Raw genomic sequence first — 24,832 nt, 5'->3', positions numbered from 1 at the left:
CCCATTGCTTTGTTCCAGGCCACGGCTGGATGTCTGATGTCTACCTCCATCAGCAGAAAGAGTAGAACTCTACGGTCCCTGTCTCTTCAGCTCTTCTCCGGTCTTTCATTCTCTCTCTCTCATTCACTTTCTGTAGCGCAGCCAGTAATGTGCTGACTTCAGTAGTTTTGCCATAGACCTCTCCATTGGGAGAAAGAGGGAGTCTCGTTGTTGTTGTGTTGCACTGTATGACGCTTCAGCAGTTTTATGGGTGACTACGGGTGTATTTTAGCATTTTAGCTCATCTAATGGTTTCACAAAATTCGGAGTCTCAGCTTGGAGCAAAGTTTCTGCTTAAACGTTTGTGTGAATCTTGGTCCACAAAACATATAGTAAATAGTGATAATTCACACAGTGCCATGTGGGTATAAAAATCTGTTTCCAATGCCCAATTTAAACCAGTAGTCAAACTAAATTCCTCCAAATTGAAGATGATGTTTATTTATTAACCTTAATGCTATTTATTTTAGCCATACTTCACAACAGGCAATTGCCGGCAGCCTGCTTTGCATAAAGTCAAAGGAGTGGGCAGGACATGCATGTTGAATGGATGTGCTTGTAAAGGTGTATCGCATGTGTATGCATATGTGAGGGACAGCATCTGTGTGCGGGTATGTAAAGGCAGGCGAAAGCGGGTAGCTGAAACACTCTACGTCTGTCACCATGTCGAGAGGAGAGAAAGAAGAAGATTATGTACTAAAACAGCACTAAAATGTTTTTAATAACATATATGTATAACAATGGCCTTCATTCCTTGAATATTTAACGTTACATTCAAGCTTTTCAGGTCCTTGCCAAATTTAAACAAAACACTTTATAGTTGTTGGTTCTTACAACATCTTTGCTGAAAAGATCCCATTTTTTGAGGTTCACTTTAGTCATACAGTATGTAAAAGTATGCACGAAATCATTGTGCCTGGCATGCACCCCGGCGGCAGATGACAGTTAGGCACCATGCCTCCCTGGCTACGGCAGATGGCATTGTGAGCAGGGTAAAGCCAAAGGCTCAGTCCAAAACAATGAGGCCTGGGGTAAAGTGCTGACTCCTGCCCGCCCTGTGGCCAGTCTTCCCATTCTGTCATGAAACGTATAAATAGAGCCCTTAGTTGGAGGTCTGGAGACTGTTGTGTGGAGGCCCTGAGCGCTTACAGCTATTTTTTGGGTAGGTCAGGTAAGCCCTTTGTGTTAGTCCTTTTATTTTAGTCAGTCATGGTCAACTCACTGATGCGCTCACTATGGAGGAGGAACACATGAACAACATTAAAGACCATAACAAACAGGAAGCATCTTGGGAAAAAATATGAACTTGAACACTGCAATAATAATGTCTATTTTGAGAAATTAAAGGAATATTTAAACAATAAATAAATGTTACAAAATAAATGTTAAACAAAAGAAAGTAGATTAAAATGCTTAAAATGTTTTTTAACCGCTTTTGACATTACTTATTTTAATGTACAACAGCTTCCGGGCTAAATATAATCTGTGCACCTTGTAGATTTGCATGTTTCCACCATGTAACGCATTCTATCAAATTAATCTTTTTAATTATAAATCTGACTTTTCTCTTTCGTTAACTCAATGTATCATTGTTATGTTAGAAGGATATCCTGTAAATCAGTTGACAGAGTCAATTTTTTTTTTTTTCTTTAGTGAACTTATTACAGCAACAATGACATTTGGCAACACTAACTAACACAACTGCCTGAAGCTTTTTGTACAGTTGTCATAAATGGGATGATGAAACCCGTGCTCTTCAGGTCTATCAATATTGAGATATCTTCAAGGATGGCTCTGACTAATCCCATGCCAATGGGGCCATGGAAGGCAAGTAAATGCTTGATAACAACACTAATAAAAACATCTTGACACATGATCTCAACTGCATGAGCATGTCAATGTCGACTGTTGTTTCTGTAAACTCCTGTAGCTCACAGTTTACGATCAAGAGAATTTCCAAGGGAAGCGCACGAAGTTCACCTCAGCCTGTCAGAACATCATGGAATGTGGCATGGACAATATTCGCTCTCTGAAAGTGGAGTGTGGAGCGTAAGTCACAGACCTCCATTGTTTTTATTTTACCTTCCCTCACACAAACCTGTTCACATTATTGGATTATAAATTACACAGGATAAGTACATAGCCAATACATACATAAATGAGGCTAGTGTGTTGTGTTTGTCATGATTTCTATCTGTGTCTATGTTTTGAACAGCTGGGTGGGCTATGAACACTCCAGCTTCTGTGGGCAGCAATTCATTTTGGAAAGAGGAGACTACCCTCGCTGGGAGTCTTGGAGTGGCAGCAATGCCTATCACATTGAGAGGCTAATGTCCCTCAGACCAATCTGCTCTGCAGTGAGTATGAGATGCCGTCAGCTGATCCATGGACATTTTGTGTTTTTCATGTTTTGATATCACCCGTAAAAAAAAATATTTTGAAAATACGAAATTCTATACACGTTTTAGTTTTCAGAGGTGTCATTTCTGACCACCAAAACACTATAATTATAATTATCGTCCCTTCAAATGATCAACATTCCAAATGTTATGTCCAAATGTTATGATCTGAAGAACCACAAGGAGTCAAAGATAACTGTTTTTGAGCGGGAGAACTTTATTGGACACCAGTGGGAGATGACTGATGACTACCCCTCTCTCCAGGCCATGGGCTGGCCCTCCAATGAGATCGGATCAATGCAGGTGCAAAGTGGGGCGTGAGTACCATACTTCTCTCTCTTTTCCACACATTTAGTTTTAGGTGCTTTAATTCACCCAGAAATAAATATTCTGTCATCATTTATTCACCCTCACCAAACCTGTGAATGACTCTTTCTTCGAAGATATTTTGAGAAAGTGGTTTTCCATGGACAACAATGGAAGTCAATGGGGGCCAGTGTTGTTTGGTTACCAACGTTCTTCGAATTATCTTCTTTTGTGTTCTGCAGAAGAAAGAAAGTCATGCGGGTTTCCAGTGACATGAGCATGAGTAAATAATGAAAGAATGTTCATGTTTGGGTGTGGGAATATTACATTTAAAATCTCAGTGTGCATTTTTCTCACTGCCTGTAGCTGGGTTTGTTACCAGTACCCCGGCTACCGTGGTTACCAGTACATCATGGAGTGTGACCACCATGGGGGCGAGTACAAACACTACAGGGGGCTCCCACGCTCAAACCTTCCAAGTTCAGTCTCTCCGCCGAGTTCAGCAGTGAGGGCGATCCGCCCAACTCCCTTCCTCCCTCCCCCACATCCTCCTCCTCTTCCTCCACCTCTTCCTCACCTCCACCCCTTCATTCTGATCCCGTCATGCCCAGCTAGACCTGGCCCAGCGCAGGCTGAACGTCTGGTGAATTCGGCTGACGTTTACAGCGCTTTCTTCATCGACTGAAAAGTATGTCAGGAAGAAATCAAGCAGACTGATTCTGTGGGTGCACGGCGCAGTGATGTAACTCAAGTTTTGCTCCTCATCGCTGTCATGATGCAGTCTGTGCAAAAGACATCAATAAAGGGTACAAGCATGATAACAACACCTTGTGAGAGTGTGCTTGATATGTGTAGCTATTTAAAATCAGCCAAAATAATAAAAATAATAAAAAAAGTTGTTAACTAGGTTATATATATTTAACACCATTATTGTTACTAATGTAAAAGTGTAATGAATTAAGGGTGTCCCCTTGAAAAACTGTAAGATGCTTTCTGAATAAAACCTTTCTTTCCTGCTGGAACAAAAACATTATGAAATTCTATTGGAATTAATAGGAATTGTAGTGTTTTTAATGGTCCTTGTGTTGGGTTCTTGGTGGGATGTTATCTGGCGGAAGGGAACAAATACAGGTATTGTAAGGGAATTATTATTGCGATCATTTTAATGTAAATAAAAGATAATGGCATTTGAGAGAAACTGTGCCACCTAGCGTTGTTTTGAAGTAAAAAGAACCCGGAAGTAGTTGCATAAAGTTATGAAAACAAACGCTGTTACACTGACTGAACTGAAGTGTCGGAACAAACAAGCTTTGCCGAAATGTCTGTCGTGTTGTCAGTGCTTGCAGCTGCAATATTTTCATATATACTGATTTATTACAGTCTGTTTAGAGGATCCAGATTTAAGAGCAGCGCAAAGTTAAAAGGGAAGACGGCAATTGTTACAGGTTTGATATTTTTATTATCTGTTGTTGAATATGATATCAACATAATACAAAATAAAACGCAAACACATTTCCATCTTATTTTTATACATTGCATATATACATAAATGCATGCACCACTGTTCAAAAGTGTAGGGTCATTTGAATAAATCATTAACGTTACACGATCTTTACATGATCTTAAAAACACCTTTGATCTGAAGCATAAGTCTTAGTTAATGCAGAGAAAAATATAATTTTGGCAACTTTTTCATTACAAATTTTGTTGAAAATGTTTTGGAAATGGGTGACGTGGACCAAATAATATAAAGGCCGCCAGTAAAAGCCAGAATATTGATGTTGTATAAAACATCCCAGGGCGAGACAGCATGGAACTGGTTGATACTATGCTAAAATATTATTTAAAAAACATTCTGCACTACACTGAGAATGCTAAAATACAACATAGTTTTAATTAATTTTCTGTTATTTTGGATTAATTATTGGATTTATATTCTTGGCCTAGTGACTACACAAATGCTATATTATATCTACTACTATATTATATATTCAATTTATATATAGGCCTTTATTTTATTTTTCAGTGTAAGAAAGAATGAGTAAACTATTGAACTAGTTAATATACACTTGAACATTAAATAAGCAGTTTCAGTTCAGTGTACTGTCTATTTTGCAGGGAGTAACACAGGTATTGGCAAAGCCACAGCTTTGGATCTGGCCAGAAGAGGAGCCAGGGTTATTTTGGCCTGTCGCAACCAAGAAAAAGCAGAAGCTGCTGTGTATGACATTAGAAGGGTAAACTTATCCATTAAGCCCACTTTATTCCAGTATTTTTTTATTTGCACGAGAGTAAAAGTGAGATGTGCAAAATCTTAACTCCTCCAGGAGAGTGGGAACTCTGAAGTGCTGTACATGCATTTGGACTTGGCCAGTCTGAAGTCTGTGCGCAACTTTGCCGAAACTTTTCTTAAGAGTGAACCTCGACTCGACTTGCTTATCAATAATGCAGGTAACTATTTATTTAACATGCATCAAAAAACAAGCATTTGCAATGAAGGTATTCAATGTACTGCATTTTGATATCAACCGTTATTCTTAGGACTCATTACATGTGGCAAAACAGAAGATGGGTTTGGCATGGCGTTTGGGGTCAATCACTTGGGTCATTTTCTGCTCACCCTGTTGCTGTTGGATCGTCTAAAGGAGGCAGAGCACAGCCGTATAGTCAACGTGTCTGCCCTGCTTCATCGTCTGGGCTCCGTGGATTTCAACCTTCTCAACACACAGAAAGATCTGGTCACCGGCCAGTCGTCCTGGCACGCGTTCAGAGCTTACTGTCACAGCAAACTGTGTAATGTGCTCTTTACGCGAGAGCTCGCAAACTGCTTGGAGGGGACCAATGTCACCTGCTACTGCTTGCATCCGGGTCAGTGACCCCTCAGTTATTGTTTGCGTCATAAATTGAGGTGGTAAAGGTCTTTGAAGCCTTAACTTCACCCAGAAAGGAAGATTCTATCACTTTCAAACTTGTATATTAATATAAGAAATGCATTTAAAAAAAAAGTTGTGTGCTCTACAGAAATACGTTTACATCATATTCACTGTTGTGTAAAGTTAAGCCATATAATAATACTGTAAAATGTAACATTTTTATGACACTTTATTAGTTTAATGGACTATTCATTGAAGCATTATTTTGCTACATACAGTACATCTTCTTTTTAGTGAGAGTAATTCCCTGTGCAGTGTGTCACCAGATTTTCTTTATTGTTTCATCAGGTGTGATAGCGACTGAGATCGGTCGGTACATGGGACTGTGGCAAAGGCTGCTTTCCTTTCCCATATCAAAGCTGTTTTTCCTGGACACTGAGGCTGGAGCACAGACCACACTTTACTGTGCTTTGCAAGAGGGCCTTGAGCCTCTGAGCGGACGTTACTTCTCCTCCTGCGGACTACAGAATGTTAGTGCTCTGGGGCGGGACGATGCCCTGGCAAGGAAGCTGTGGGAAGACAGTGAGAGGTTGTGTGGCCTGTCGTGAGCAAGATCATCCAGGTTTGTGGTACTGCAGAGCTCAAAAAGATGAACCACAAACACAAAGCTGTTGTGCACAAATTATATTACTATTGTTGTTTGTTTCACAACCAAAAAAAGCATTTAAACATTTAATATCTCTATAAAACGGTCATATTAATTGATATAACAGTAACTAACTTGAACACATTTGCATTTATTGAAAATACTATTTGCATTCACTTTCTAAATCTTTGGATTATACTGTTTGTATAAAGGTTTATACGTTATGTCATGCTTTTCATCAGCTTCCTGTTTTATACCTGAGCATATAAAAGATGCCATGCATTGACATGAAGAACTGTGTCTGAAATATTTCATTATGAACATGCATGCACTTGTGCAGTGTGTTTAACAATTTTAAGTCAAATTTATCCTATAGTACAAGTAAAATGTTGGCTAAAGAAAATGTAAAAACATTGATTTCTGTTATGCATTAGAAGCCTTTGCTTTGTCGGGTAGACTGAAGTACGTTTTTGGCTCACTGGGTGGCAGTAGCGTGCCACACTTTGCAGTTCACTTACAACCTGAAGAGTCTACAGAGACCTCTGTCAGGACGACAATTATTAGAATAAAGTTGGTTAGATTACACGGCGAAGTAATTTCATGTAATATTAGAGTTTGCTTTTCCTCTCAATGAAAGTGGGCATCCAGATTTCCAGCCATTCATTGTGATAGCACAACCAAAACAAGGGGTTATTTTAGACCTTCACCCATATCCACGCATCTCCGAAAGCCCCACATTGCTGATAGACATTAGTTCTTAGTTTGACAATGTGTATGGGTATATTTTCTGATTTCAAAAACAGTGTTGAAATACATTCTGAACCTTGCTCACAAAGTAATAATTGAAACCGCTGGCTTCATCCAATGCAGTTCTTCCCACAATATTCTGTTGCTGCCATTCTCTCTTGTAGCCTCCAGGTATCCACAGCATTACAGATGCCACATTAAGACAGTATGTGGAATAATGGATATCTTTGTTACACCGGGCAAAAGGACTGGATATATCTCTGCCTGCTCCGTGTCTTGGTTCTCATGCACGGTAAGTCTGTAAGTACAAGGTCTCCTTCGATTTGTTTTGTAGAAGCGAAACACATTGATGAGTGACGGCAGGTGTTTACTTTGGACGCACTCCCGAGCTCTTTGGCACAGTACTTAACGACTGGATTAGTGCATCAATTAGCGATCACTGCATGGGAGGAGCCTGATTGATCGAGACTGCTTCTGCTAGGCTGGGCGCGGGGCATGCTGGGGCACGTGAGTGTGAGCAGCTGTGTGTGTGTTACTGTGCAAAGGCCAGCTGCTTGAGAATTAGTTCAAAGGGCAGATTTCACTGCATGATAGCAGAATAAAAACATACGTCCCTTGTTGACCTTGCAAGGCTGACATATGCATACCCAAGTGCTTGACACGGGTTCTGTGTCACCCACTGAGCATTAAAGATGATGGGTGTCATTTTATTCATGTTTACGCATACTAAACACTAAGAATGCTTACTAGAAGTAATAGAATGGAGATTAAGCATTTAGCCCAACATGTATGTTAACATCGGCTTAACCAATATAGACCACTTTGCAAGATGTAAGCACTGGTCCAGAAGCAGTTCCGTTTTTATTATTATTTATTTTTTAATCTTGCATATATAATTACATTTTAAAGATATTTGTTTATTATTATAAAGTGGTTAGATTTATTCTTTTGGTTGTATTTTGTTCAAACGTTTGTGCCGTGTTAAAGAACTGAAACGGGACGTTCTTCTGGACCTGCGTTGCGTCATCTGAAGAGTTCAATAGCTTGAGTTTGGGGTGGGACTGACTGTTTTCCACGTCTTTTTTACATATATCAGCTCTGTCAGTCAATAAATATTGCCCTTTTCATGCAGGTCTATTATGATTTGTCACATGATATTTACGGCTCAGGTGATTGGCTAAAACAAATCTATAAACCAATGACAAATTCCTGAAACAGTCTGTAACTTTTTCGGTTCGAAAGGATCTTTACCTTTTGGATTACCTTTAGGATCGGTACCGCCCCGCTAAGAAACGCTGAACAAAAATAAACAAAAATTTAAAGAAACAAAAATGGTGATATAGAGTCAAAAGTTACAGACTGTATCTTTAAGCGAAATTATCTCTTTTCTAAATGACTGCAAGATTATTTAATTAGCTCCTTGTGTGTAGTAGTGTGTTGTCTGGTTTTCAGTGCGGTGGGTAGCAGGTGGTCAGGGGAGCATGGCTCTACGATCTGTGTCTGAAGAGAGAGTGAAAGGCAAAGTGATGCTGGATCTCACTTTAGAGTAGCACGTGAGGTGTGAGATGAGAGAAGGGGTGGATGACAACTTTCTGGAGAGTCATTCAAAAACAGCCTCTTTGTGTCACGGGCAAAGGCTTCCTGTTTTTCCTTCTCACCCTCCCTGTTCGGAAATGCCATCTGAAGGCGGTAAATAGAAGCATCCTTTGGGTCATGTTATTTCCACAGGTGCAATTAACACTCCCATCTGCTAATCTGTGATTAACGATGTTTACAAATATGCTGCACATGTCGGAGAGTGTCAGAATAGCAGCTCACACCTTCCTGGCATATTTTTCCGCTCTCGTCAGTCTTCCACCCTGTTTTTGTGCTTCTGGATTTGTAATTAGGATTTTGTGGTGGGAGGTGGCATAAGGGATCCAGACCCTTAAAAACAGAGTAGACATGTGGATGAGCACATGGCTCTTAAATCTGAGACATGTAATTTCTGTTTATTTAGATTTGTCAATGTACAATTTTACCAGATATAAATCAGAATGTTGTTATAGGTAGTCTTCATTTTAATCAATATTAAACCACTAAATGTTTAGTTTACATTTAGATCATTTTTTAAATTTTTATATTTTAATGTAAAGGTTTCTTTTAATCAAACTAATCCAAATGTAGTCTTACAATTTTTTTTTGAAAAAATGAATATTAAACAACTTTTGTAGCTTTTTTTATTATTAAACACGTCTCTCACCTTGAACATAGCCATAGAAGCTGACTTGGCATTAAAAAAAGAAACGTAAAAAATATGATGGTTTTCTTTTAAAGGTAATGATTCAAAATCTATGTGAGAGGATGAGGTTATTATGATGTTTGTATATTGAATAGATTTGATAATTTATTTGATAATTTTTAACTATTCGTATTACTTTTACCTTTTCAAGCGTGTTTTTTTTTTGCTTTAAACTTTTCCAAAAATCTAAAACCTATACGTACTTGTGACTTTGATTTTATTTGTATTTTGCAGGCACATTTCCATTTAGAAATGTGAATCTAGTTTTCAATTTATACTCACACTGTCAGAAAAAGGTGTCACTGGGTTGGTGGTACCCTTTCAAAAAGTACATCTTTGCACCCAAAGAGTGCATATGTGTACATTTGGTACCAAGATGTATCTCAATATGTAACTTGAACTTCTCTGTATTATTCAAGCGAATTTCCATCTTGAAATGTGAATTTAGTTTTCAATTTATACTCACACTCACAGAAAAAAAGTTGTCACTGGGTAGGTACCCTTTCAAAAAGTACATCTCAAGTGCATATTAGAACCTAAAAGGTACATATTGGTGCCAAATGTATACATATAAGTACCTAAACTGCACATATTAGGACGTTTTTAAAGTGCCTTTTTTCTGAAAATGCAATGGCAGTTTAGTACATTTTTTAGCAATTTATAAAACAGTTCACACTTCAAATTCTGTATGGTTGAGTTGTTAAGCTGTTGTTAAATGACTATAAACGCAGACGCCTGACCATGCATGTTCTTTTATTACCGTACCAAGTTGTTTGAAGTTCAACCTAACCTAACTGTAGGCTGTTTGTGGTCGCCAGTGTCATACTGCTATTGCTGCTTTTATAAAAGCGATAAGCTTTTCACAAGAGTTGATGCGTTACAGTGATTTCATAACGTGAAATGAAGTGTCTAAAACCCTCTAGCTGGAGTTGAAATTATTATAACGCTTTAGTATTAGTTTGACCTTTGGGTTTATGTTCTGTAGAGGCTACAGAATAAACGCAGGGATATGAAGTCAACACCTGTCATATATTGTTGAAAACTTTGCCAGTGAAGCGCCGGTTTTAATTACCCCGTTGATCTTTGACTGCACCTGGAGACACGAGTGCATTAAAACACAGACAAGCAAGTTATTTCTAGTTTCATAAAAGCTTCATAAACGTGCATTCATTTACACCGTTTAGGTAAATGAGCCCATTTCCTTGTTTTAGCAATTTGCTGTAATCTAATGAAGAAATGTAGCTTGCTGTGCACAGCTCTGAAAGCATGCTGCTGTGTAAGCCAGCCTTCTAAACGCTATCAATTAGACTGATACCACAATGCTCCACAATTGTTTTACTAATTGCCAATTAGCGACCTTGAAATAAAGCACCTTTTTTTTGCATTATTTCATAGATTTACCATGCGATCACTCATTTTCAAATGAGTACAGGATATTTGCAAAAAACATTAACACTGCCCCAAAGGTGGAATTTGATGTCTTATGGGGTGTTGTCAACATAGGGAGCGAAACTACGTACGGAATCGATATTTCTCAGTTTGCCTGCGTTTATGTTTGTGCGAGGAAGAGATGTGTGCAAAGAGTCACTGTTAATCACAATCACACGTGGCTGAAGCATTTATGAGCGGTATTTACTCTCATTTATTCTGTCATACTCCTGAGAATACATAATGGGTTGTCAAACAGCAGGCCATTTAATAATTAGTCAGACAGAAATACCGTACATCCATTTGTAGTTGGTTTTAGTCAAATTATGACAATCATTAATTAATATGCATCTTTAGGATCGTATAAATCATCGCCTGTGCCACGGTCACGTTTTTGGATGTGTTTAAGAATGCAGAGGTGACGCTTTGAATAGAAAGTGTGGTCTCAAAAAGCCGTTTTTGTTTTTGATGCGTCACATGATCGCTCATTACATTCTCTTTTCAAACGGCCAGTCAGGTGTGGATCGCCCGGATGCGCGCAGGCGATGAAAGAATTCCAATTATGCGCAAACAACTTTGCTTGAAGTGCTTGGTGCAAACCTTAATGTTGGTTTGTGGGTAAACAAGCGGCTTTTATTGACAGTTCAAGGGCTCCTTTTTGTCTGAAAATTGATAGAGAAATTCACAGGAAGCATGATCATTGATTGGATACTAATTGTGCTCCTTGTTGGTGAGCCGAAGAAAAACAAGCTCCTCTTGATGGCCAGACTGGATCAAACGCGGCCATCAGCTGTGCTATTTCAATCCCATTCATCGCACAAAAAATAAACCGTGTTTACCGTTTTTATTTTATAGTTTCACAGCATTTTAAGCTGGACACTCTTTGACTCGAAGAGGGTCTTATTTGTTTATGCAATGTTTTGACAACAGGTTTAAATGGACAAATATCATGCCGACTCATACGCGTTGGGATTGGGGGTTTGACAGCGGTGCCTTCGAGCCATTTTCTCAGGGGGGCTTAATCTGTTAATTAATGAGCACGGCGAACTAACTCCTCTTGGCTCAGGCGATGGCAGAAACATGCCAAAGCAACAAACACAAACAGATGTGCGAGGCAATGGGACGGAAAGCGAGATCCACGTTCGCTTCTCGGAGAGTCGTGCTTCTCGTGCCTCTCTGCATCTTTGTTTTAATTTTCTGTTAATGGCTTCTAATTGCTGCAGCTGCTGTGGTCTCAGTCTTTGGGTCAGTGTGTCTTTGCAGGGCCTGCGTGGCCATGAGAGCCTTTTTTAGGGGCCGAATGTGAATCGGGGGGACTGCTTTTAATCTCTGGCAATTTGTCTAATAAGGTGGAAAATCCTTAACCACATGTGGCATAGCCGAGCCGCATGGGGAGAGTGCTCCCTGATCTGAATTAAGAGTGGAGCTCAGGTAGGGTTTTAATTACGGTTCCCTACTTCCCTAGGCTCTTCAGTTGCACAGGGCTCACAAACCGGCGGGCTCCTCGCAGATGGGGCTCTCCCGATCTCCAAACGCCCTACCTGATGCAATTGAACCTGAGAAGCGCTCTTACGCACACAAGCGCTACATTGTTGTTTTGCTACAGTGTCTCCGGCTCAATGATGATCAGGTGGGATGTTCTGATTGGATTCAGGGGTCTTATTGATCTCTGCTCGAATGACTGCGTGCACAGTGGCGGTACAAACGCAGACGCTTATGTAGACATCAGTTCAGGCAACGCAAGACAGTGATCAACAAGTGAGGGTGGGGGCGGTGGTCCTGCTCTCCTCTGGACAAGCTTCTGCGGTGCAGGCAGCAGACGGGACAGAGTTATCAATAGTCGCCGCTGGCCATTGATCGGCTGTATTGATCAGGATGGGCAGTGGGGCCAGGGGAAGGAAAGGCCCGCTGGATCTTATCGGAGCAATTGTTTAGGGTCACTGACAAATTCAATTGCCTATCAGGGAGCGATCATGGAAACAAACGGCTGCTGTCGATGCAAAGGCCGGACCCTGTGGTAGCTGTCACTCAGCATTACTCCTGGTTTTGGAGAGCGCGAGGGGTTGTTTGCGCACATACATATGTCAGTTAGGTTAGTGGGGCACGGGAGGGCAAACTCTTGCCCCGACTGCCCACTCCGCCCTGTGTGGCCAGCAGCTCTGAAACTTTCCGCACTACCACTGTTGTTGATAGAATAAATTAAAGCTGTATTGTTTTAAAAAAAACGCAAATTTGCCCTTTTATGACATTTGCTTAATTTGTTCAAGTTGACTGCCCCTGATGACAGCTAATGTCATTCGTAGATTGCTATAGTGGCAGACACTTTGGCTTTGCAGGGCACTTTGATCTTAAATTGGAGTTTCTTTTCAGAGTTTCTTTTTGCGTTGTGTGCTTTTCGAATGAAAAGAATCCTTGAAACTTGTTGCCCCTGTGAATTGACACAATTTACTTGTTTTAATGTTTTACAGGCCATAAAACTACATGTAATGGTAAAACTTCTTTTAATATTCATTTTTTATTTAAATTATATATTTAAAATCTGTATTTAATCGCACTAAAAACAGGCGCTTTTAATACATTTATTAATATACTTATATTTTTACACTGGGGTAGTGTTAAAGGTCCAGTGTGCAATTTTTTGGAGGATGTATTGACAGAACGGCAATATAACATACATAACTATGTCTTCAGAGGTGTATAAAGACCTTACATAATGAAGTGTTATGTTTTTTTTACCTTGCATGGAATTCGCCATGTTGTTTCTTCAGTAGCCATAAACGGACAAACTGCTCTACAGAGCACGTTTCGTAAATATGTTATCTCCTTCGGGTGGTCCGACTTCATCAGCAGCATTTATAACATATTATTTGGCTGTAAAATGTAACAAATATGAATAATTTAAAAAGTTTTCAACTTATAATATTCATGATTAGCTAAAAGCAATATAAACATTCTTTCTTAGTCATCTGTGAAACCTCAAAAGGTGGAAAGCACGTCTGTACTCTGCTCGCTTGACCCCATAACCAGAGCAGAGATTCAGCTTGGCCATTGTGACCCGCTGTTAAGGGCACCTGCCTCCTCTTTTGGGGTGTCAGACAAAACTCGTTACTGACTTGCAGGGCCCTGAATCAAAAGAGTGGCTCGGGGCTCTTCTTTAGCTAATTACGGAAAACAGGAGCACCCTCCTTCCTCGCCCTCTTCACAGTAAGGTTTTTTTTGAAGGGGGTGTTTTTGATAAGGTTTGCACTCTTGTCAACAAGCTCGTATTTAATTAGTGTTGATTGTTGTTAGCGTGTTCAATAGTTATTAATTAGAGCTGGGAGGGGCCGTCACATGCCCGGAGCTGTGACATCTTGTGCTGTTTCACACTCAGTCATGACATGGCGTAGAAATGGAAAAAGAGGCAAAGATGTTGAGGATGAGAGAACAAAATGGTTGTTTCCAAGAATGAGATAATCAATAGATATAAATGTTGATGCATGTGACAGTAAGAACGTTTGCATCGTGGGCCAAAAACGGATAGAAAGCTGTATAAAGACATAAACATAATAAACGTTACTTCATAAACTCAGGAAAAAGGAAACATTCTTATTAATTATTTATTTGACTCGAAAGCAGATTCATTATCATCTTGATGTTGTTTGCAATATAAGCTGTCAGACTGGACACTGTAGGTTATGTTGTTTTTCTTATACCTGCTCACTATTTGGCAGGTATTTCTTTAGAATCCCCCTTTATATTCATGCTGTTATAACTGGTTTATAATGCTTTTGTAAATTACTTAATAATCATTAATAAACGCATGTATAAATGCTTCATAAAGGGTACCTTAATGTAAAGTGTTACCCAGATTCTTTATTGAAAAGGTTTTAACAATGTTCTTCATGCTTTTTCAAGAAGCACAAACAATTCATGTACATGTACCTACAGATTTGTCCTTACGGCCATAACAGTTTAAAGATCATGTCATTTTTTTTTTGCTACACAAATGACTTTTATTGTTAAGACAAGCATTAATACAGTCTCAGGGCAATGGAGTGGCTCAAAGAGGATGCATTTTTAAAGGCTAACCCAGAAGTAAGCGCTGCACTGGTTCCCTCGACGAAAGCCTATTTTCCCCATAGACTTTTTGAAGATCGCAAAAAATAAGATTTGTGATTAACAAATGTTCATGATGTTTACACGTTTCGTCTATCAAGATACTCTTTTTGAATATTTTTGAAGCCTAAATACAATCGGCAGAAGTAAAAAGATAACACGATGCTATAAACAGACGGTATGGTCGCTCGATATCAACGTCACCACCACCAAGCCTTTACTTTACTAAAAATGTGTTCCCTGGTAAGTAATTACTCCGTGAATGAATCCCCTATAAAGATTTTAGACATTTGTGCCGATGTTGCATTATTTGTGAGATTTATATGCGCGATGACGTCTAACGTCCCCGCCAAAGGAAGTAGTCGGATTTAGCATCTTGTTAGCAACCGCCGTTTTAAAGACACAATAAAGGTTTAAAAAATCACAAGAGGGTTAAAACTGGTGTGTTTTATGTCGTAGATTAAATCGTGAAAATAGTTAGAGGTTTTGTTAGCTACAGACCTTATTTCAGGCGATTTACCAAAAACCCATTCAAAAAACCCATAGACTTTGGGGCGATGGAACCGGAAGTCTTCAAATGCTAACTCGCTTCCGGGGTTTGCATACAAAAATACGTCATCTCTGAGCCACACCATTGCGAGTCCCCAGAAATCCATTTGTTTGATGTCTAATGAGGATATTGACAGTAGCGCTCTGGTACTGGGACTCTGTATGTTTCTGCCTTTCTGCACACAACACATTACGTCTCGGTTCTGCTCGCGTCGTGACATGTTGAAAGCTGCTGCTTAAATTTAGAATTGTTGCACAAACCCGCAGACGTGTGGACGAGGTTTGGCAGAAAATTATTTCTATATGTATGCATATTTCACAATATACACGACAGAGATGGGCTAAAATATATCATTTTCTGTCTTTGTGCACCAGGAATTGTCTTGAGGTTCATTCTAAACTTCTGCTGTGGGGTGCATTTCCCGCTGTTCAGCTGAGCATATACCCTCATTCGAAGTCGGCGCGAGAAGCTCTGCCTATTAAAATGTAAATTCCCTCTCGGTGCAGCAGGCCCAGACTGTGGAACTCAGCGGGTGAAGAGGGTGTGTGTGCGTGTGTGCGTGCGTGCGTGCGTGTGGCGAGCTTATTTTCCAGCTTGGTCTGCTCACTGGATAGGCAGGATGTGACAGTACAAAAATAGATGTGTTCGTTATCTGTTGATGAATGCATAAATACTATTCATATGGCTTTCCATTAAAACCAAATGAAAATTAACTACCGTGCATAGTACAGCTATATGTGAGAAATGATAAAAAGATGGCAAAAGACAAACCCACCGCCTGTATAACTTGTAGAAGATATGTAGAAAAATATTGTAATGGTTGCTACATTGAATATCTAAAGATGTTGTTTTTATTTACGTTTAACCTTTATTACATTTATTAAACAAAACAATAAAAAAGTAGTATAAATGCATGGTTACTGCTTTCATCCTATCAGATTTAAAAAAAATAGTGCATTGTTATTATTTTATGTAATTGTCAAAATCAACTTGTAAGTAGGTATGCTACGAGACAGTGAAAACATAAACATGTTTCATTTGCCAGTGTCATGGGTTTCATTTGAATTTGCCTTTGAACTAAAGACAGCACAAAGAAATATGTTTTGTCAGATTGCCATGTGTGCCAGCCATACTAGCTAAACTGTGCACTGTGTGTATTTAATTGCAGAGGATGTTTAGTTTATTTAAATCATTAGATAAAATACAAAAAGAACATACTTTTAACTAAATTAAATAAATAAAACAATCACTTTGTTAAAATTATAATCAATTCTCAGACATTTGTCTGGCAAATAATGCAAAGCGTGTTCCAGTCTAATGTAGTATCACCAGTTTACTATTTGTTGCTCCACTAGGTGGAGCTGTGATCTTTTGGTAAAGGGCAGCTGTGTGTGTTTTTATGTGTGTGTATGAAAGAGTGGACAGGAGGGTTAGAATGACTTTTATATTTTTTTATACCTGGTAGGCAGTGTGCAATTGCAGAGGCATACATCCGTGACCCATTGGGTAATTAGAAATAATAGAGCGTACTGTGAAAGACCCAACATTCAGAATTAATCGATTACTCTTGTAGTATTAATGTATGGCTGTGATTTGTGGTGTGTCCAAACCAAGAGTCACTGCAATGCATTGGAGACCCCATTGCAAAAACCTCACACCCCCCCTCTATTTTAAAACTGAAAGTAAAAAACATGGCAATGAATTTAAAGTATTTGCGAACCAACTTGTTTTTATTAGAAATACATTTAGTATTTAATCTGACGCAAGGTGTTTGAAACGAACTGAAAATTTTGCTAAATCTGTATTGTCTTAAATTGTAGAAGTTGATTTGTTTATTTGCATGTTGTATTGGCCCTAATGCATTGTGTTAATGTTTTGATCACATGACACGATATGACTCCATGACCTCACTTGTTGAAGTGAGTGATTGTGTTTACAGATTAGCTGTTTGATTGGATAACAGTGTTTTGTGTGCGCCCCAGTGAAAATAAGTGTGAATGCATAGTAGATACAAAAAAACAGCCTGTTCCTGTAAATCACTGTTGTTCTGTCATGGACGCCAGTAGAGTTCACCAAAACCAACTTTTCAATGTCTTATATTTTCCTCAAGTCCTTGTTAAAGACTGGCAGAAATAACGTAGAAGCTCATTTGAGATGCATTGCTGTCAATTGTCTCACAATAATTGGCATTGATTTAGCAGTTAGAATCTGATTTAGTCAAGGTTCTTGTCAGTAATGTTCTTCAGGCTTTAGGTGCTGGAGCCTTTTCTTAGGCATTTGTGATAATTAATCCGAGAAGATCTAGATAACAGGGGAGATTGTGGTGGTCTTACCTCTTAATGTTGCAATCTGAATTCACCACAAATGACCACTTCAGGCTATTTGTTTGATAAATGAGAAATACAAAATAGAAAAGACACAGCAGTTATTATGTGTTTTGACAGTTTGATGTGTTGATAGTACTGTACAAAGCTTGTTCTTTTTTTAACCACTGCTCTTAAAATGTGCAAACATTTTATGCATGAAGTAAAACAAGACTTTAGCAACTGACATTAAAATAAGAGATGCTGCTCAGCACTGTTCATTCTCAAACCTTCTAAACCGACCTGGAAAAAACACTTTCAGGCAGACTGAAGTGAACAATAAACGTTTGCCCATTTTCTCGCAAAAACGTCGCGAGTGTGGGCCAACGTCGAACCCATCATAATTTTGAAAAACCTCAAAATATCTTTTAGGTAATTGGAGGTCATTTTAAGGAATAGCACTGTAGCCTGTTTTGAACAAGCCACCGTTCAGACTCGATTGTTGAATTGTTGAAGGCTGAACATCCAAAACTGAAAAAGTGAGGCTGAACAATTTTTTCAGGCCTTTTGAACCCAGGGTTCAAACACTACTGTTTGCGGCTCTCGCTGAATGGAAGGCGGCAAATACTGTTGTTATGACTGATTGAAAAAGCACAAGCACCTCATAAAAGCAGTGAAGTACCCTAGAAAAAAAACGATATAAAATATTCCCTGTCTGTCTTGTCAAAATATTGTCAGACGTTTGCTGTCGGCAGCATCACGGTAACTTTACAGGAAACAGAAAAGATGTGTATTTTATTGTCGCAGGAATATGATTTAATGACCTAACTGGTTTTTTATACATACCTGACTTGCCTTGAGTTGTTATGGGGCTCTGTGGATGTTTCCAGGCCTCATAATATTCTCGATTTGTATTGGGCCATGTTCATGAGGTCGTTTACAATGGGTTATTGATTTAGTCTTTCCTGCTTACTATGTGGTGGCCATGATAAGTCATTATGTTGGACCCCAGAAGGTGTCTGCAACGCTAAGTTTAGGTATGTAATTATTCTGTTTCATTACAGATTTTTTTAAACATCAGTGTCTTAATGTACACAGTAAATAATAATATACATAATATTAAAATTATTTTGACCTTTTGGACCCATTTGTATGGACTGGTTCATGTGTTTTGTGTACTATAGCCCTGTTGAAAAAAAACAGCATTATGCTGGTTTGGTATGTTTTGATGGTGGTTTGTGCTGGTTTAAGCTGGTCAAACCAGCATCAAAACATACCAAACCCAGCATATGCTGTTTTTTTCAACAAGGAGATTGGTTCTCAAACTACCACGAGACATATTTCAAGTAAAATGTGATGCTTGCTTTTAGTTTCTTAAGTATTTTCTTATTTTCTCCGTTTGCCATTACGCATGTTTGGCACATGTTATTTTCAAGAGAGTTTAAAAGCAGTGTGAGGTGAATTTCAGAATGTGCTTCCTGATAATGACCTAAGATTTCTCCGGACCTGTTTTCCGCAGTTTCACGCAGAGCTCGAGGCCCTCTGCTTCTCGAAACTCAAAACGAACGCGCGCGCACACACATAATAAAGACGAGACTCCGACGGGCTCGGCGCAGCTAAACGCATTGTGATTTATTGTGCTTTAATTTGGATGGCGTCTATTGTTTGTGGCTTGCGGAGGGTTGCCTGCTGACAGTAATTTCTACGGTTTGTGTGGATTCTGCTTGAGCTAATAGCACTCTCTTTTACTCCGTGTTTGGCCCTGGTACGACAGAAGGAAGCAGGAAATAAACAGCAGTTCCTATTTACCCTGCCAATTTCACTTGACGGCGCGCTGCGTATTGAAATGAACTGGGCAGCCTTCTAATGCTACGGAAAGTATGGAGCCAGCAGTGGCAGAGATAGATTGTAGCAGGCAATTACGGCGGTCCGGCCTCTGATTAGAGCGCTGCCTGCTAGCCCCTCAGCCTCACGACTGCCTCTTATCATGATGAGGCCGGTATTGGTCCGGACATTGTTTGATTGCTTTCAGACACGTTTGCTAAATCCGACGTGCGCAACGCTTCCCGTTTCTTCATGCGCCGCTGTGCTCGTGAAACGCTTGGAATGTTAAACTTTCACCTTGCCCTGATAGCAGAAAAGAGATCTTCTCTTCCAGATCACTTGCATTTGTGGGTCTATTGTGTGTTTGATTTATTTTCTGCCGTATGCTGCACGGGAGGGATGCTCAGAATCTGAGGGTTTAAATTGTTAGACTGTATATATGCTTTGAACTGTTCTTGCTACAAGAAATGACAGATGGTGACCACGGTAATAAAAGAGATTCACCAACTCTTTCTGTATCCTTACATCTTTCTTCTTTCTCTCACGTCTTTCTAGACCCTGAGCAATCAGTCAGTTAGTTATTTGCTGTGAAATAACACACTTGGCGTTGGCCAGCCGCTGTCTGTTTGCTGTAGGTTCTGTCTCATCTACAGCATGTGTGCATATGTGTGCGAGTGATGCAAAGCTTCTGATGCAAAGCTCATTTGAACGTGACCTCTCCAAATGGGTTTAACGCAGTGTGCTTTCACGTTATTGCAACGAAACCTTCACTTTCTCATTGCCTCAGGGGAAAGTAGTCGCTGCCTGCTTCAGTGTCCTGCATACAGGGAGTTCTGGTTGAAAACTGTGTTGGATAGATCAAGGTAAATGGGTTTGAAATGTGAGGATTGCGAGCCTTCGTTGTGTATTTTATTTATTTTTAGGACTTTCATATTTCATTAGCGCTAGGTGATATTGAAAAACCATGATGATTTTGCTGGCGATAGAAAATTAGACAACATTGTGCATATCATAATGATTTTAATACGCTTTTATTTGGCCATTAAGTTTTCTCAAGACATCATTGGGAGGTGTCATTAGGAAAGAGACGTGCCTCTGAAACTTTGTTTGCTTTGATTCGGGAAGTAATTTAGAAATTACTTCAGTTTTCTCTGATTTAATTTAGTCAAGTTGTCCATGTGAATGAATTGATTCAGTAAAAATGTTACTAAATAGGTCAAGGTATATAGGTGTTGCTGTTTACTTCAGTATATTATTATTGGGTGCATATCACTGCTGCCCTTCAAAAACCTCGTATCTCTATATTTTGTGATTTTATTTTTGGGCATAAATCACTATTATTAGTCACCCTTTATGTTTGTCATTGGGGTTTGAAAATATCTAACTAATAATTTTTTTTTAAGTGTTTGTCAACTTTGACAACACAGTATTTATTCATTTCAAAGGTACAGTGTTTTTCCATTTCCTAAAAAACAGTGAATTTGGACATCTGAGGTTTCGGAAGGACAGTGACAATTTAATTATTTAATATCATTCTAACCACAAGATATAGGAGAACCATTTTTGCATTAAAGAACATCCAAAGAACCATTTTGTATCAAACCTATTGTAGCACCTTTACACTTAAGAGTATAGTAAAATATAGTTTTAAAACAAATCAAGATTAATTTTAGCCTGTAGTTATTGTAGTTTTTACAAGTTTAAGACAATATTATGTGACCAGCACTGGGTATCATCCCACTTAGCTGTAATGCTACGCTGAGCTACATGAGGGAGATTATTATAAGAGTCTGTGTTGGTGTACCCACAAATCAGCTTCCTCTTCAGTTTGCCCGCTATCATCAGAACTGAGGAACTGTTAAATGGACGAACGCACCGCCACAAACATTGCTCAAAGCCTACTGTCCACTCCTGCTGGAAAAGCAGTACGGTCGGTCTGATTCAAACGCAGCCATGCCTCAGCGTGCTGGTCCATTAACTACAATACCCATCTGCACCCCGCAGAAACAGTTGGGTATGACTGAGAAATAAAACACAGCTCACATTTACATTCACGGAGCTCTCCGATAGGGTTGGATCCATTGAATCCTCAAACACAGGCGTAATATGCTTTCTCTTATTTACACACTCGAACACATTAATCCTGCATGTTTCCAGATGATACAGCCAAGCTGTGTATTGGATATGGATAAAGAAGGCTGTTTTTAGGTGTGGCTGCAAAGATGAGAGGAGCAAAAGGTTTAATTTTCTTATCGTATTGTACATGTATGTTATTATTGGCTAAATGCCTTTCAAAGCAGCACCACTGACTCCGGCCCCCCAGTCACAGCTCCTGAAAGGGAGGAAAGTCACCGTTAATAAACAGACCATGCAACACCAGCGTATCGCCGGCACGGGTGGAGAAAACTGCAGGCTCTGATCCCAGCTGCGTGCTCTCCGCCACCCAAATTAATCCCAGGCAATTTTTTCTGCACCACTTGTGCTCCTGATAAAAAAGCCCCAGCATTCAAATAGCCGGGTCCCTGATGGCATTAAGTTCTTATGCTACTGGGCTACGGACAGACCTGCGGCGTGTGCAGAGTAAAGAAAAACCTCACCCTGAATCTCTCATCTGACACGTCTCAAGAATGGCCCCTTGTTTGCACGTCTCTCGTTTCAATTTCCAGCGAACGGTTCAGGATATTTCTTCAAAGTGTGCTATGTAAAACTGTTTTTATAGTATGAATAATCTCATTAACTTTAATTCATCAAGATTTTTTTAAAAGCTGATTCATTAGCTTCAGGTTTCCAGTTACACCTTTGTACTCATTTAGCGCTGAAAATTTATTTGAAAGAAGTGAGAAGGTGGAGCAGTTAAAGGGTGAAAAGAGATTTTAACAGTCAAGTAAATGTAATTAAACAGGTTAGTATATATACAGACTTGTTGCATTGCCGTCACAGGGTGTTGGCGTGGCATTGAGGGGAGTCTTTTGTCCCATTGGCTGAGAGCAGAATGGTCAAGGCAAGGTTTCTCCTCATAATGAATATTACATCTGCTTTAGATATAATGACTGACGCTCGGATGGGAAGCTACAATGTGCTGCGCTCAGACAGAATAAGTATAAAGGCCTCTTGAGTATAAAACCCACAGTCCTATTATAGTCAATGTGCTGAAGGAAATAGTCCTTGGTGGCTGACTTCCCATTTCAAAGATATGAAAGTCACCAATGAATAACAGGAGCAAAGAAAGACATTTCTCATGTGTTGGACAGAACAGTCCTTCTAAACAGGCTACCGTAGACAAAGCAGGACATGGGTTTTTTTTTACATTCATTTACAGTATACAAAATCTTGATATGCACGTCTCATTCAACAAGTTTTTTCCTTGATCCCATGAGATGTTTATGATCTTTTGTGAAGTTGTCTTCTTACAAGCAACTGAGTTTACTTCAGTTCTCCTATTTATATATAGTGGTGACATTCATAGGCTTCATGATTCACCTTGAACTATGCTTTTGTTTAATGTTTGTTTAGTAAACAGCGATTCAGCGGAGCGGCAATGAAGTTCGGCTTACAAAGAAACGTCACAGCTAGGACATGAATCACATTCGCTGCGGAGGTTACAGGATGATACTAAAGACAAGAGAGAATGAACCACAAGGATTTTCATTAAGGTAATCAACTACATCACCAAACATAAAAGCACTACTTCTGAAAGGCTCGCCTTGGCCGCAATTTCTTAGCTATTGTGTAACCGTCCTTTCTGCACGAGATATCAGTCCTTGAGGCATGGTTCTCTTCAGAACTCCTGTATTGAAGGTGCTCAAGTATGGTCGGTAGGGTCCTGCAGAAACCTCCAAGCTCTCGTGAGCAAGGCTTCAGTGAGCAACCGCCTTGAAATGAATTCACAGACGGTGAGATGGAAACTTTCGGCCAGGCCTTGAAATGTATGTGGTAGAGGCAACACTGATAGCCCACTTGAGGGAAAATGAGGCGGCTCTTTTAAGGGAAAATAGTGATAGCGCATCGATTGGGTCTGGAATGGTCTCTTGTGATTATTCAGATTGGCGTAACACATTCTGAAGCACCGTTTTGGTCATTTCAACAGCACCTAATCATATAGGCAGTGTCTCACCTCATGTCGTTTCTATCTCAACTGACTCTTAGAGGCCAAGCACTCAAAAGAAAGGTTACGCAGAATACTTTTATCATAGCAATGCATTTTTTTTGTCTCAGTCCCTGCCTGTGCTGGGTATGATTTTGCTCCCCAAAGACCAGTTCTGTAGTATGGAACATCTATGCATAATATACAGGTAAAATACCAATTTTCTACTTTTTATTATATACATTTTATATTTATATTCATAATTATTGAAATAAATTCTTTACATTTGTACAGATTTTTAAATGTTTAAAAAAATTGTTTATGCTATAAATATTTATTTATTTTTATTTATAATCTTTTGTATTATTTGTAATTTTGAATAATTTACGTCATTCATATAAATTGATGAATTCATAGCAATAATAGGAGAAATAGTTCATATTGTGTTTTCGAGTATTATTCTTTAAAATCAAACAAACGTGTCATTTTATCTTAAAACGTGCCAAACTTGTTAAATGCCATGTCACTCCAAAACAATGCATTTTGTAATGGTTAACAAAATCTTGTTCAGAAATGCACTAAGTGTGTTTTCAAAACATATTTATGCTGATAGTACAAGCAATACTAGGTAACAGTGCCAAGGGGGTCAGCAGAATTAAGCAGCATTGGCAGCTTTGCTTCTAGAAATCTGCATGAGAAAGCCTGCCGCGGATGCCGGCTTTGACAGAGGAGCCCACCTGAATGACATTTACAAATTACCCCGCTGAAAGTGCTCTGTCCCCTGACCCCTGCTCCTGTGTTCTGCACCCTGTGAGATTTGCTGCATTTTGTCATATAATTATGGTAACTCCCCTGAAAATACACCCCCCCAACAGCCTCACACACACACACACACACGCACACACACGCACACACACGCACACACACACACACACACAAAGCTTTGGTGAATTGTAATGCGTGATGCGGTGCCGTCCGCGCTGCCAGTCCTCTTGACAAGCTCGAGGGATTCAAAACCACAGCAGGGGCAGAAAATAAGTGAAGGGAGAGAAAGTGGGAGAGTAAGAAAGATGGGTTGTGTGGGTGGGGGTGAATCAGAGAGCAAGGGGAGAAAAGCAGGGGCTTCATTAGATTCATCTGTATGAAACTCTGAAAGAAGTTTCCTATTTCGTTTGATTTCTTTTATTTATTTATTTTATAATAACCAAATAAGTTATTATAATTAAATAAAATAAGTTAATATATTTAAAAAAT

General features: G+C 39.3%; 2 protein-coding genes across 13 annotated transcripts in view; both read left to right on the top strand.

Moving 5' to 3' along the window:
- The first annotated feature begins 1,692 nt into the window (after positions 1–1,692).
- cryba1a (crystallin, beta A1a) lies at positions 1,693–3,370 on the top strand. The gene is given in 6 exon segments (XM_057351457.1): positions 1,693–1,866; positions 1,970–2,088; positions 2,255–2,396; positions 2,613–2,755; positions 3,111–3,197; positions 3,199–3,370. Coding segments are annotated over 6 exon segments (636 nt in total). The 5' UTR covers positions 1,693–1,776; the 3' UTR covers positions 3,254–3,370.
- Positions 3,371–3,983: 613 nt separating this feature from the next.
- dhrs13a.3 (dehydrogenase/reductase (SDR family) member 13a, duplicate 3) overlaps positions 3,984–24,832 on the top strand; it is an 83,550-nt gene continuing 62,701 nt past the window's right edge. For 9 of the 12 annotated variants that reach the window (XR_008964268.1, XR_008964269.1, XR_008964264.1 and 6 more), the window contains exons 1-8: positions 3,984–4,189; positions 4,863–4,981; positions 5,072–5,195; positions 5,286–5,612; positions 5,966–6,239; positions 7,175–7,302; positions 23,008–23,147; positions 23,710–23,786. Coding sequence is in view for 2 of the 12 variants with exons in the window: in XM_057350589.1 (XP_057206572.1) it covers positions 4,063–4,189; positions 4,863–4,981; positions 5,072–5,195; positions 5,286–5,612; positions 5,966–6,225 (957 nt within the window). In the remaining 10 variants the exon portion in view is untranslated. Of the gene's footprint in view, positions 4,190–4,862; positions 4,982–5,071; positions 5,196–5,285; positions 5,613–5,965; positions 6,676–7,174; positions 7,311–23,007; positions 23,148–23,709; positions 23,787–24,832 lie in introns of those variants that run through there. The other 3 variants (XR_008964267.1, XM_057350589.1, XM_057350590.1) reach the window with 3 other exon arrangements.

Source organism: Triplophysa rosa, linkage group LG14 (assembly GCF_024868665.1).
Source record: "Triplophysa rosa linkage group LG14, Trosa_1v2, whole genome shotgun sequence".
In the NCBI taxonomy this organism is placed as follows: Eukaryota; Metazoa; Chordata; class Actinopteri; order Cypriniformes; family Nemacheilidae; genus Triplophysa; species Triplophysa rosa.
This window is presented reverse-complemented; position numbering and strand designations above follow the sequence as displayed.